The sequence below is a fragment of the Aspergillus pseudodeflectus genome (assembly GCF_044049435.1).
Source record: "Aspergillus pseudodeflectus strain CBS 756.74 chromosome Unknown BJX68scaffold_50, whole genome shotgun sequence".
Lineage (NCBI taxonomy): Eukaryota > Fungi > Ascomycota > Eurotiomycetes > Eurotiales > Aspergillaceae > Aspergillus > Aspergillus pseudodeflectus.
Genome location: NW_027263826.1, coordinates 104,772 through 117,558, shown reverse-complemented (window position 1 = coordinate 117,558; position 12,787 = coordinate 104,772). Strand labels below are relative to the sequence as shown.

General features: G+C 52.1%; 6 protein-coding genes across 6 annotated transcripts; 3 read left to right on the top strand and 3 right to left on the bottom strand.

The window, feature by feature from the left end:
- Positions 1-692: 692 nt before the first annotated feature.
- BJX68DRAFT_270555 (MFS transporter) lies at positions 693-2,775 on the bottom strand (the record flags this gene model as incomplete). The annotated part of the gene is made up of 7 exons (XM_071046694.1): positions 693-1,240; positions 1,304-1,710; positions 1,768-1,917; positions 1,983-2,200; positions 2,254-2,266; positions 2,352-2,451; positions 2,559-2,775. The coding sequence occupies 7 exons, from the start codon at positions 2,773-2,775 to the stop codon at positions 693-695; spliced, it is 1,653 nt and encodes a 550-aa protein (XP_070895186.1).
- A 1,631-nt stretch (positions 2,776-4,406) lies between these two features.
- On the top strand, positions 4,407-4,742 carry BJX68DRAFT_270554 (uncharacterized protein; the record flags this gene model as incomplete). The annotated part of the gene is made up of 1 exon (XM_071046693.1): positions 4,407-4,742. One exon carries the CDS (start codon positions 4,407-4,409, stop codon positions 4,740-4,742), a length of 336 nt encoding a protein of 111 aa, XP_070895185.1.
- A 1,375-nt stretch (positions 4,743-6,117) lies between these two features.
- On the top strand, positions 6,118-7,146 carry BJX68DRAFT_244589 (IBR finger domain protein). The gene has a single exon (XM_071041338.1). It carries the CDS (start codon positions 6,161-6,163, stop codon positions 7,037-7,039), a length of 879 nt encoding a protein of 292 aa, XP_070895184.1. The 5' UTR covers positions 6,118-6,160; the 3' UTR covers positions 7,040-7,146.
- Positions 7,147-8,265: 1,119 nt separating this feature from the next.
- Positions 8,266-8,751, bottom strand: BJX68DRAFT_270552 (uncharacterized protein; the record flags this gene model as incomplete). The annotated part of the gene is made up of 1 exon (XM_071046692.1): positions 8,266-8,751. One exon carries the CDS (start codon positions 8,749-8,751, stop codon positions 8,266-8,268), a length of 486 nt encoding a protein of 161 aa, XP_070895183.1.
- Positions 8,752-8,976: 225 nt separating this feature from the next.
- On the bottom strand, positions 8,977-10,462 carry BJX68DRAFT_244586 (isopenicillin N synthase family dioxygenase). Its single transcript, XM_071041337.1, has 5 exons — positions 10,276-10,462; positions 10,080-10,232; positions 9,562-10,029; positions 9,337-9,516; positions 8,977-9,288 (listed from the first exon to the last, which is right to left on the bottom strand). Exons 1-5 carry the CDS (start codon positions 10,414-10,416, stop codon positions 9,184-9,186), a joined length of 1,047 nt encoding a protein of 348 aa, XP_070895182.1. The 5' UTR covers positions 10,417-10,462; the 3' UTR covers positions 8,977-9,183.
- A 654-nt stretch (positions 10,463-11,116) lies between these two features.
- Positions 11,117-12,414, top strand: BJX68DRAFT_257696 (kinase domain protein; the record flags this gene model as incomplete). The annotated part of the gene is made up of 5 exons (XM_071043389.1): positions 11,117-11,630; positions 11,686-11,849; positions 11,906-12,015; positions 12,087-12,217; positions 12,296-12,414. 5 exons carry the CDS (start codon positions 11,117-11,119, stop codon positions 12,412-12,414), a joined length of 1,038 nt encoding a protein of 345 aa, XP_070895181.1.
- Between the last annotated feature and the right edge of the window lie 373 nt (positions 12,415-12,787).

Here is a 12,787-nt window from a genome sequence, read left to right as displayed (position 1 = left end):
CATTGTCGTCGACCTTTCTCCTGTATAACTTCGTCATTGAGTGACTAGCATGTAGAGTCGCATATACTAGCTTGGTCGATGTCTCAAGTTATAGCATGGTCATAGTTTATAATACCACCACGCTTAAAGAACGGCCAGAGTAAGGATGCACAGCAGATATACTGCGGAGCTCAATAGCTAGTTCCGTGGAAGGGCCATAGAGCCAGGAAAAGGAAGCAAACCCACTAGACATCGGCTCTACATGTAGCTACTCTCGTGTGGTGATGTGGAGAGCAAGCCGGAAGCTGGAAGACTTTACCCTATTTCCACAGGGTGTACTGGTGCGAAACCAGGCCAGACGGGTGTGTATGTAGTCGAGGGGTATCTGAATCTAGCAACTTCGATCCGAAAACCGGAGAAATCGACGATGGGAATGAGCACTTTGCTTGGCGAAGCATTATCATTGTAAGTTGTGTTCTCAGTTTATGTACAAGGTATATGGACGATATAAATCTATCCTTCTTCACTGGCTGGAGTATATGGGATATCTAATGTACAGCATAATCGTTTGAATCTATAATCGTAAACGCGGCCTCCTATTCCAACATCCGCATATCATGGTAACATTCTGAATGTCATTTTTCCTTTCCATACTTCGCCCGCTCCATACCTCCTGTGTCCACAGCAGTAGAGTGAAGTATATAACCTCGGGCTCACATAGTCTGCTTCCCCCGCGTCTCAATCGGCAAAAACACCATCGCCACAAACGCGGCAAGCAGCAACCCACCAGACGCATAAATCGGCGCAAGCGCATTGCTACTCGCATAAATACCAATAATCGGCGCCATGAGGCCCGCAATGCGATTAAGACAACTCGCAACCCCACTCGCCGTCCCGCGATTCGGCGCGGGAAACACCTCGGGCGTATACGCATACAAGACTCCATACATCATCATCTGGAAGAAGGATTCGAGGGCTGAGCAGACGAGTTGCACGTTTGGGTCCTTGGAGGCTGTGAAGCAGAAGAGGAGGATGGCGGTGATCGCGGTGGAGATGGCCATTGTGCCCTTGCGGCCGATGTAGGGGACGCCGACGAGGTACCAGGCCAGGATGGGTCCGGGGATTCCGCAGACGGCGGTGATGGCGTAGTTGCGGTAGGTCTCGTAGGTTGAGGAGTTTGCGCCGAGATATTGCGGGAGGAAGGCGTTGAAGAGCGTGTAGCCCATGCCGATGCAGGTCCAGCAGAACCAGATAAGGACGGCTTTACGTTCAATGTTAGATTTGATTTTCAAGGTGAGTATGGAGGGAGGAGAGGAGGACGTACTCGACAACCCAAGCTTCTTCGTCGCAAACAACGGCCTAATCTGCTGCAGGGAGAACCGCTGCAGCGAGCGCCTGACAGCGCTGAAGGCAGACGTCTCCTTGGCATGCGCGACGTCCTCCGCGGGTAATCCGCCAACCTCGTTAAGAACCTCGACGGTCAACCAGGTGGTCGTCCTGTTCTTGCGCGCAATCCCCTGCACGGCAGCGACGGCCTCGTCATCGCGGCCCCGGGAGACAAGGAACTTGGGGGACTCAAAGTATGTGAAGAAGAAGAAGCGGCAGATCCACATAGTGAATGTCACCGCGCCGAGGGAGAGGACGAGATAGCGCCAGCCCCAGTTGTCGGCGCGCGTGCAGGTTGCAGAGTCTTCGCAGGAGAAGTTGGGGATGAAGGCCCAGGCAAGCATGCTGTTGTTGTTAGTACGGACCAAAGAGAAACAGAGCGAGAATTACTTATCGCCTTACCTAGAGATCAGTGTTCCAACAGACCACCATGTTGCGAGACCACTCAGTAAGTCAGCCGAGTCGGGAGGAAGACACTCGAGGAAGACAGCGGCGTCCACAGGCAGGTTTCCGCCCACACCTAGGCCCAGACAAGCATAGAGAGCGCAGGTTCTGATACGGTCAGTCATGACTGTGACTCGTCAAGCACCACGGAGTACGAGGTAAGTGGTACTCACCCAACCCAGTTAGGCCCCCCACCCGCAGCAAGACCAAAGGCACCACAGAGGAAAAGCGTGCAGTTGAACGCCGGTCGTCGTCCGATGATATCCGAGGCAATACCCCAGAAAGTCGCACCAACAATCAAACCAACGAAAAGCGCACACGTCGCAAATCGGGACTCGGACTCTGTGACACCAAACTCCATGGAGAGCGGAGTGAGTGTGAGAGCGACGCCCTAAAGGATGTGTTAGCGGAGAATGGTAGGCGCCATACCCAAATTCGGCATACCTGTAGCCAAAGGCTAAAGTCATAGTCAGTACATACTGTTCCACACCGATTCATCGGAGATATATGTATAGCGTGTAGTGGGGGTGGGGCGCTCTTACTTGTCAGCAATCCAGCCAAAGCCACAGAGGACAAACAGGCCCCATTGGTAACGGCCCATGCCAATGTCCTGGATAGCTCTGTTGATAATCTTTGCTTTCCCTATAACAGAAAATAAGCAACCCACTCCCGAGTCTAAAGAAGGAAAGGGATAGGTTGTAGCCGGGAAGCTATAGAGCAATCCATGATTCAGCTAGCTTTAAACGTACGGTCATAGACAGAGTCATGACCGGAAACTACAACACCGGCTTCGATTTCTGCGCGCAGGGATTCCAGCGTTAGAGCTCCGGCCACGCCCTTTTCCTGGGCATTTGCCTCGTTCTTGGCCTCGTTGACGGCGGACGTGGAGTCGCGGGCGAGGGGGACCACGACCTCTGGGTAGAAGTCGCGGTCGCGGTTAGTTAACAGGTCCTTCCAGTTGGGCATTTTGCGTAGGGGCGGATCACTATAGGTCCGACGGGTGGCGCGTGGGATCCAGATTGCTAGGGTTAGATCGATGTCCGGTGAGGTCAGTCAGGGTCAGTGGCGCTGTGGAAGTGCCGCGATGGAATGGTCCGTTGTCGCAATGGTCAGTGGCTGCAAGGAATCTTGTCGCAAGGAAATGGTCGCAAAGGCACAATCCGCTATCACTATTGATATCGCTTCGGTCTCGAAGATGCGTGGGATAACGGGGCTCCGTGTAGTCGGTGACGCTGGGGCAACTACTTGCTGCTGCTACTTGAAAGCTCGATGTAGTCAGACTGTGGGAACCAAGGATCTCTTTTGTGGAACTATCGAAACGCAACGCAACGGCTGTAGGCGGCGACAGTCGAAATGACAGCGGCGAAGAAGGTAAACCGTGAAATAGAAAGTCACACTGAAATTCTCTCGTCTGACGAGGGACACGCGCGCAACAAATACGTGCGGAATCTCGCGCCATAAAAATTTTATGCCAAGAAGTCACGATGGGCAAATTGGATGGGGACAGAATCGGCCAACCATGAAGCTTTTGGCGACGATGGCTTGTGCTCCAATGCTCCACCGTCCCACTCCATGATTCATAGGGCAGGTAGGCCGCATGGCTGGCCGGAGTTGACCGCTGCCTTTCCCCCATGGGATCTTGGTAGGACAAACCAGGGGGGCAGAGACGATCAATATGAACTGATCTACATATGTCGGCCGTCTGTGCTCAAAGGCTTCAGTCTATGTGAGGCTCTCCTCATACAAGGAACGGATCGCATGGCGTTGCCGCGCGCAGGTGCCGTCGCGGCAAAGCGGCATTGCCCGGCTGTGGCTTGGCATTAGTTTTTCAAAACACTCTGATTGGCTGGATTTGCATCGGTTGCGGAGAGTTCGGATCGGGAACGCCAGGTACGTCATTTGCTCCCCGGGATTTCAATTTTCCGCCTCAGGCACCCCTGGCATCGAGGCTGCTGCGAATAAGAAAAAGTGCACTGTTCACAAGATAGCGTAGTGCTGTACTAATAGCAAGCTATTAGCTAGACAACAAATACGACATTGTCAGGATGATCCTGTATTCCTGGCAAGGTTCAACGCGAGCAAAGCGATCGAAGAGAGCGGGTACTATACAAGACGCATGAGGATGCAGGGTAAGCCGAATTCATTTGAAGCTATCCCCCAGTGATAAAGTCATGGGTAACAGGTCTGTTGAAAGGATGGAAGGGTTCAGAGCGAGGATGAAGGTTCTTATGGAGGTTAACGGTCGGTCTTTTGCTCCTTGCCTTACAGTGCGTGATTAGTAGCCTCAGGCATCCAAATATGTAACAACCTTTTCCAGATGTCGGCTCCACGTGTAGCATGAACCAACCCCCCTAGAGTGATACATAACTACAACATCAAAAGATCTAGAAAGGCACTTCAGGTAGAACAGCGGTAACAATTTTCTCCTAATTCACCTGGACCTCTAAACTTTCTTCACACACGACACGATCTGGAGTCCTTAGGTCAAAGCCACTCCTAACGAGGAGGCCAGCAAAGCACAATAGTCCTACTACGAACTCTTTGTCACCCCGCGTCTGCTACACTGCTTGGAAACAGACCTCTTGGGAAAAACTGCCATGGTAACCGGCTTAAGCACTGGAATCGGCCTCGAGACCGCACGCCAACTGCTAGAACTAGGTTTGAGCAACCTCATCCACGCAGTCCGCGATACCCGGAAAGGTGAAGCGGCCCAAGACTCGTTCGTCCAGTCCCAGTACCGCTCGCAAAATGCCAGCCCCTCGACGTGCGAAATTGGCATCTGGAACCTCGGTCTCGCAGTCATCACCTTCATCCAGCAATTGGCTGGAAGGGCGATGAAACTCGATAGACTCGATGTTGTAATTCTCAACGCAGGTATGTTCAAAGTATGCGTGATCTTTCACCCAGACACTGGGTACGAGGACTCAATCTAAGTGAATTTCCTGTCGAATGCTCTCCGAGTCCTCCATGGGGCGTATTCTGAAGGTAAAGAGAGCCCCTGGTCCAATCCCCGGCCGTCTGGTCCTTGTCTCCTCCGACACAGCGGCATGGGCAGCGAATTCCACGGATATTGCCTGGGACTTAGGGCTCTATACCAGCCAATCTGACTTTGAGAACACGATCTTTCAACTAAATCTCGTGAATCTACGCTTCATCCCAACGGACTCTTACTTTGGGATCAGGGGTCACTATCAATGACTGTCTTGACCCGATCTATTAATCCGGGAGCTAGATCCGTAAGCTTTGCCACGTCCTGAGTGATTCAAACTTCACTTATACTGAGGCAATGAAGCGGCGGACTTGCTCTTGCCCTAGTTTGATTGGGCTCGCCTTGGGTGGGATAGCGTCAACGCACCTGTTTCCAACTAGCCTGCCCCACTCAGCACTCAGCAGGGAATCCATGGACTAGTGCTCGGAGCAATAATTTCCACTCGCATTGTTAAAGCAAGCCCAGAAGATCTTGACATGTCCCGTGATCCCCATCCAGATCTGCTCTGCGTCGTCCGTGGTGCAGGAACGGATTTCAGCATTGTTCTCCGAGCCACGTACAAGATGCACCCTTAAGTACTCGAGGGGGGTTCTTCGACGCCGATTGTGACTTTCCGGGAGGGATAAGTATGAAGTACTTTAGGCTCATCGACTCATACGAGAACAATCTACCCAGTAAACATGCCGCGATTGCGGTTATTAGTTATAATACCTCAAGATATCGACTATAGCCAAGAAAGACGCGTTGCTGCTTTTAATGAGATGAGACACCGAGACTAATGTTGGACAAGCATTGATGTCGGGGCAGCTCTCGCTACTTTTTACGGTCCTTGATATCGAAAAGCAGACTTGGATACGCCCAGCGAGAGGATTTCAATATGCACGAACGTAGCGAGCCTCCGAGAGACACGGCGCAGGACCATTGACACTGAGTTCATCTATTTGGCTCACCCCTATATAACAGCCGATTCGCTTTTGATAGGACCCTGAACTAGCTAACACTTCCGGCAACGCCTGGGCAACCAAGGGACTGCAATAGTGCTGACAGCATGCCTGGGGTCTGGGGCCGAGTTTCTTTGTTGAAGAAAGATTAGTTTCCGGCGGGGCAAGCTAGCGTGCTCCCTTCGTAGGTAGTTAGGAACTTGAGTCGCCAATAGAACAACGGGTCATGCCAGATTATACGCTTACGATGCTAGTGCTGATGGCCAACTTGCAGTCGGGTTTCGGGTGAACGACTTGTCCCGACTGTACAGGGGGCAGTCTGAGAGTTACACAGATCTTCTCTGGCTCCTCTCTTAAGGTCCCTCGACCCCCCGGTGTTTTGTACTCAATCGTCCCCTCACCTGATGTAATAACAACAATCATGTCCTCCAAGCGAACTATCCTCATCACTGGCTGTTCTGACGGCACTCTGGGCTCCGCTCTCGCCCTCCAATTCCACAAAGCCGGATGGCGCGTCTTTGCATCAGCTCGAACTCTGTCAAAGCTCACCCTAGTGAGGGATGCAGGCATTGAAACGGTACTTCTCGATACTCTCTCCGACGAGTCTATTCAAAATTGCGTCGCGCAGGTTCGAGAGCCGACCGGTGGCTCTCTGGATGCGCTCTTGAACAACGCCGGTGCCGCATACTCGATGCCGCTGATGGATGTCGATGTCGCCAAGGCCCGAGAACTATTTGACTTGAACGTTTGGTCGATCCTCAATGTCACCCGTGCATTCCTACCGCTCCTCATGAAGTCCACGCATGAATGCGGGGCGCTGCTGGTGAACCATACATCGGGAGGATCGGTGACGGCCGGCACAGTCCCCTTCTCCGGCGCATACAGCGCATCCAAAGCAGCGGCGGCGAGCCTGACCGAGACGCTGAGGCTGGAGCTCGAACCATTCGGGGTTAGAGTGGTCAACCTGATGACCGGCTCGGTGCGTTCGAGATTTTTCGAGAATGCCCCGGTCCCAGTGCTTCCCTCGACCTCGCTGTACAATGTTGCCAAGGACACTGTTGAGGAGTTCATGTCTGGGGCGGAGACGGCTAAGAACGCTACTGACCCGGAGGAGTGGGCGAGCCAGGTTGTCGGCGATCTGAGCAAGCTGAACCCGCCGCATTGGGTCTGGCGAGGCAAGTTCTCGACAATTGTGAGGCTGGCTTCGCACTTGCCGGTCGGGGTTTTGGATAGTTCGATGAAGAAAATGGTCGGGCTGGATGTTGTGCAGAGAGAGTATAAGCGGCACGAAGCAGCTTAGGAGAAGTGCGTGTAATTGGCCATTGTCATTGTCATTCTTGTACCCCTTGCTATAGCTTCGTTTATTACGACTGGACTACTAGACGGTTAAGATAGCAGACTGTTAACACACTATACTATATGTCGTAGGTACTTATCCTCGCTTGTCTACTAATTGTTCTATCTAAGCCCTATATGCCGTATTGTCGGCTCAACATGGCCATGCTCGTCTATAACACCACTCTACTCCTTCAACCCTCTCATACCCGAATCGTTCCCTATGTCCCTTTTCTCCAGCCTCAACATGACGCCTTGCCTCCCCTTCCCCGCCGCCGACAGCAGCTGTATGAGGTATTTTGCTGGGGGCCCCTTCGGCTGAGACGGTTCATTCTGTTCCGAGGAGGCCATTTTCGGGTTGTGTTGAGAAGGCGTGAAGGACGAAGACGCCGCCTTCGATTGCGAGGGTGTGCGTTGCCATGCGGCAAGCTTTGACGGTATTGAGGAAGGGTATTTTGTCGACGAGTAGGAAGAGGCGGGCCCATCTATGCGGTTTTGGCGACGTTCTTTTCGTGCAATCGTTAGTGTACATTAAATTTAGCACGGCCGTAAAGACAAGCTGTCTAATCATGTGGGTGTAGGAAGCGTACTACATCACCGAAGACAATTTGCTCCGGGCTTATCGGCCTAACCTTGCGCGTATGCAATCTCCATCTAAGCCAATGATCGTATGCACCATATAAAAACCGCCTCTAGGACGCCCAGAGAGCCCGAGGACAACCATAGGACCGTGGACAAGAGCAGTGATCCTAGTCTTGGTCATGCCACGCTGTGCCGGTAGTAGTCGACTATATATCTTTTACCAGGCCGTATCAAAGAGTACCCTCTCTCATACAAAAGCGCCTAACAGGCTGACACAATCAAGATATTCAGACCACATCGCGACCATCCCCACCGAGATGAGGATCTCCCTGGCTATCATTGCGTAGGTATTCGCGAAGAATATCAAACGCCCCGTCTCCAGGATCCGGGTCATTTGGCCGATCCGCCTCGCCCAAGACCCCAGGATGATCCAGACAAAAACCTGCATGATTTTCTGTATCCTCTCCTCCTGTTTATATAACATCTCTCGCTGTACTTTAATCAAGGCACTCTGCTCTTTGATCCCACTTAGGATAACACTAAATTAACCCACGCTTCAGTTCCAGTCCACGCCCGGTCAGATCGGAAAAGGTAAAAGCTGACACCTACTTACCCAACCATAACCGCCTGATAAACCCCTTCAAGCTGGGTTCGCTTCACAGCCACCTTCGCGAAATCCTCATCTAGACCCTTCCTATCAGCGACAAACCGCGCGCGATTAATAAAGTCTTGTCGACTCCCATCGCCTGAGCCCAATGTTCCCTCCCTTCCTCCTTCCAGTCGGTGCATGACGTGGTCAAACGCCTCGGATGCTTCAAATAACCATCTTTGAACCTGTGTCGCGACCTGTGGTGGAGTCGCCGCAAGGTATTCTTGTAGTAGATCCATCACGAACTTTAGAGAATGAATTTCGCCAAATAGCCGGTCCCCGAATTCGAGTCTGTCTTCATTCACGCTGGCGAAGGCGCGTACGTAGAGGACGATTGTGAGGATGACTGCGTAGGCGAGGGTCGCGATACTAATGATGCTACCAGTAATTGAGAGAGGGCTATCATCGCAGGATAGCCTCTGGATCTGGGTGTTATTGTTGGACATGGCAGAAACAACGTTGGAATGCTGGCGATGGATACACAAATCCCGATAAACCAGAGCGAACCTGGAAGGAATTAGTAGCAACTTTGGAAGCGGGTCGATATTTAGGTAGGAACTTTGGGACGATGACCTGTCTGGCTGAACTCTGTTTATTTTTTGGCACATTTCGAAACACACTAGACAGAGCAAACATCAGACTCCGTGTCGGGATTCGGTGACTGGCCACCACCTGTTGGCTACTAGTATTATTCCGTCAACGGCTGACGTGTCCTGGGACGAGATGCAGGGTGCAGGGATGTTACAAAAAAGGATGGGATTGGCTGGCCATGCAGAAGTGAGGCGCAGTATTGCGCCGCGGCTGACCGTATCGTGCATTTATTCAATAGTAGATCGGCTAACTGGGGTAAAATGGACCCTGCGCACCATACAGAAGACCTAAGAAAGTTCCTGCTTTGTATACTTCTCGTAGAGCTCCGGATACCACTTCTGTCCCACATCCGGATGGCTGATGATTCGATTTCGAAGGTAGGCCTCGCCGAACTGGGCTGTCAACACTAATCAACCCATCATCTGATGCTTGCTACTTACACATGAGTATAGCGGAGAAAGAAACTCGCTTGGTACATCGACCGCACGCTTCTTCCGATCGTCGGATACAGGAATCCGGGCTACGATATGAGCAGCTGATTCCCGGAGTTCTTCGAGCGTGAGGTCCATCCGGACACCGAGGAAGAATGGGATGCTATATCGAGTCCGTGTGGTAGGCGCCTGCACTGTTAGTCAAAGACCACCTCTTGAAGGGAAAAGACGTACAATGACGCGATGGGTAGTCGCTGCACATATTCCTCCTGTGATAGCCTCCAGCCCTTGCTGGATATTGGTAACAAGACTGCCCTCAATTGGCGGCGCATCGATCCATTGTCCATTTTTGTTCAGGACTTGCAAGCCTCCAGTATCATCCTGAGACAGGAACGTGAACAAGCCCGCCGAGTCTTTATGCGGTCCAACCCCCTGAGAGTTTGGTGGTGACTGCGGGTACTTGACGAATTTCAGCCGGTCCATGTTTCCCTTAAACGAGGCGAATGTATCGGGTGGCAGCGACAGGCTCTCGGAAACAAACCGCATGAACTCTTGTGATAGTTTTGCAGATTCGGAAATGTACTCTTCAACCAACTCTTTCACCCCTGCCACGTCCGGGTATTGACTTTCGCCCTCTAGGCGCCACCAGATGTCTTCGTTCCCGGTCCATTTCTTCATCCCTGGTGTGCCAAAGTCATATTGCTGTTAGTTCCTTGTTAGTTTCATGTTTCAACAGGGGGGTGTGGACATACCTCGCGCAGATCCGTCTTGAAAGCGGTCGTCTCCGCGCCGAGACGCGTATACCCCACAAACGCGGGAGAGTTGATCATATTGCACTTTTCCTTAACTTGAGTCGGAAGGTCGAACAAGTCGGGGAGTCGCGCATGTGTCCGTTTGATAAGGTCCTATATCCGTTAGGCGAGGCTTGATTGACAACGATGGCCGTACCTCGAGTCCATGGTTAGTCAGGTACAGAAAACCGACGACGAAGATCGCCTCGCGAAGCTGGTCCAGAGTTTCTGTGCGAGTCTCGGGATCCTGGAGTCGCCGCCAATCAATGATCGGGATGGAGGAGAAGGTATCGGACATGGCGACGATGAGAATCAGAGGTAAGTTGATGATTGTAAAGGTGAGGTTACGCCGAGGAAATCAGCTCGGAAATATGGCGTGACGCGATTTTGACCCCGCATTTCAGTTTCTCCAACCCTGGGCAACGTAACCGAAAGTTTGATACTATACTTGATATTTCGTTCGCAGCGCTCTCAACATCCTCAATTTTACGATCTCGGTCCGTTCGTAGACGGCATATCTATTTACGGGCACCTGACAGGTTAGCAAAAGGGCGAAAGTCGGGAAGTTTCTGAAAAAGGACCCACAATATCATCCATCTTTGCGACACTAAGCCTCAGTATTTACAAACCAGTTGTAGCTGACGAGCGTCCCGCCCTCATATCACGCCCTGTCTGTTATTTGCCCATCACAATGACCAAGTTAAAAGGTGAGCAACTCACTATCTGCGAGGTAACAGTCGATCCCCGGATCCAGCCGTATCGAAGGGAAGCAGCGACTTTTGCCTGGTTCACACCAAGACAACCGAGTAACACAGGAACAGCAACCACCAGAAATGCTGCTTCTGATGGCACATCGCTTCGGTCTCAGACTGTCCGAGCGAAGAATTTGCGTGTCTTTGCTTTCCTTCTCCCACAAGACCACGGTCTGGCCCTCCCGGAACCTCGTTTTCGGATGGTCCTCGCAGCGGCGGGACTGGGCTTCGTCAACACCAGGAGCCATGTCATCCTCTGCAGCACTCGCGGAGTCGTCTCCTTTTCAGTACGCTTGGATTGATGGCGCCGAGAACCTCGAGAGATACTCGCCGGGAGGCTACCACCCAGTCATGATCGGTGATGTTCTTCACTCCAAGTACCGCATCGTCGACAAGCTCGGATGTGGAGGCTATTCCACGGTTTGGCTGGCCTGGGACAATGTTGATCGACGCTATCTCGCCCTTAAGATTGGAATAGCGGATGCAGCTTTGCAAGAGACAGACATTCTTCGAAAACTTTCCAGCCCCTCACCCTCTTCACTCGCCCTCCACGGTCGCAGTTTTATCCCCATACTCTTCGACGAGTTTCAACTGCATGGTCCCAACGGAACCCATCAGTGTTACGCGATGCCAGCAGCTCGATGTGATCTCCGAGAGATTTCGTACAGTCGGCTATTTTCCCTTGAGGTCGCGCGCGCGCTATGTGGCAGGCTAACCTTGGCTATTGCCTACATGCACTCACAAGGATATGCTCATGGAGGTCAGTACCCGCTTACTCCGATTGAGTTCGTCCGCGACGGCTAACTTTGCTACAGATATCCATCTCCGCAACGTCCTCCTCAAACTCCCATCAACCTTCGACCACCTGTCCGTCGAAGAGTTCTACGAAGAATATGGCGAACCACAGTCTATCCCAGTCACGGAGCAAGATGGCAAGCCACTTGCCCCGAACGTCCCAGCGAACGCGGTGATACCGATTGTCCTCGGAAAGCCCGCGGAGAAACTGAACCTATCTGACGCACAGACCCTTCTCAGCGACTTGGCGAAGCATTCGCTCCCGACCTACAAACTCGGCTTGGGAAGGACTCTCACATAGCACACCCCTTGCGTCCACCGGAAGCTAGATTCGAGCCAGAGAAACCTCTGTCATACTCGGCCGATGTCTGGAGCTAGCACTCGCAATCTGGGAGATTCTCGGTATGAAGGCGATCTTTAGCATGGAGTTTGTCACACCAGACGAGGCGATCTCACAACGACTCGAAGTGCTGGGTCCAATGCCGAAGGAATGGTTCGAGCGATGGGAGAATCGTGCAAGATTCTTCGATGACGAAGGCCGCCCTACTCCGGGTCGAGAGCTATGGCCACTAATTGAGCAGGGATTTGAGGAGGGGATCTAGAAATACCGACGGAAACGAAAAATGGGAGAGTTTGGCCCTGAGGAAACCATGGCGATTGTGGATCTAATGCGCCGAATGTTGGCATTTCGCCCAGAAGAACGACCGTCCGTCGAAGAGATCCTGCAGTCGGAATGGATGGTCAAGTAGTTGATGCCAGACTACCATCGGAGTCGTCAGATGGAACAATGAGCCAAATCCTGCCACATAAGATTTCTTCGCAACGTGCGATTTCTGGCATGCGTGGCGCTTCACCATATCGCCGCTGGCTTTTGAGGAAATGCGACTAATGATATGAGGAGAAATATGACCTAGTCAGAAGAAACGATAGTCTTACGCAGCTCTTCAAAACGCATTCATTTTCTCGGTCTCTACTTCTCGTAGACAGATGTGATAACATTGGACACCAGAATAATCAGCTTTGGCCGCCCACCGCTAGCCTCAGTATGGGCGACTTCACAGAAGAGGAGACAGAGTAATAAATATGTCTGCGTGTTCCTCCTTACTAGCTGAATCCCAGCAG

What these genes read in the sequence shown, in the direction of transcription:
- BJX68DRAFT_244589 (XM_071041338.1), top strand. Translation starts at nt 6,161, where the DNA reads ATGTCCTCCAAGCGAACTATCCTCATCACTGGCTGTTCTGACGGCACT.
- BJX68DRAFT_244586 (XM_071041337.1), bottom strand. Translation starts at nt 10,416, where the DNA reads ATGTCCGATACCTTCTCCTCCATCCCGATCATTGATTGGCGGCGACTC. An exon ending in TGACTAACCATGGACTCGAG is followed by an intron (nt 10,233 to 10,275) that starts GTACGGCCATCG and finishes TAACGGATATAG; the next exon opens with GACCTTATCAAACGGACACA. An exon ending in TTTCTCCGCTATACTCATGT is followed by an intron (nt 9,289 to 9,336) that starts GTAAGTAGCAAG and finishes TTGACAGCCCAG; the next exon opens with TTCGGCGAGGCCTACCTTCG.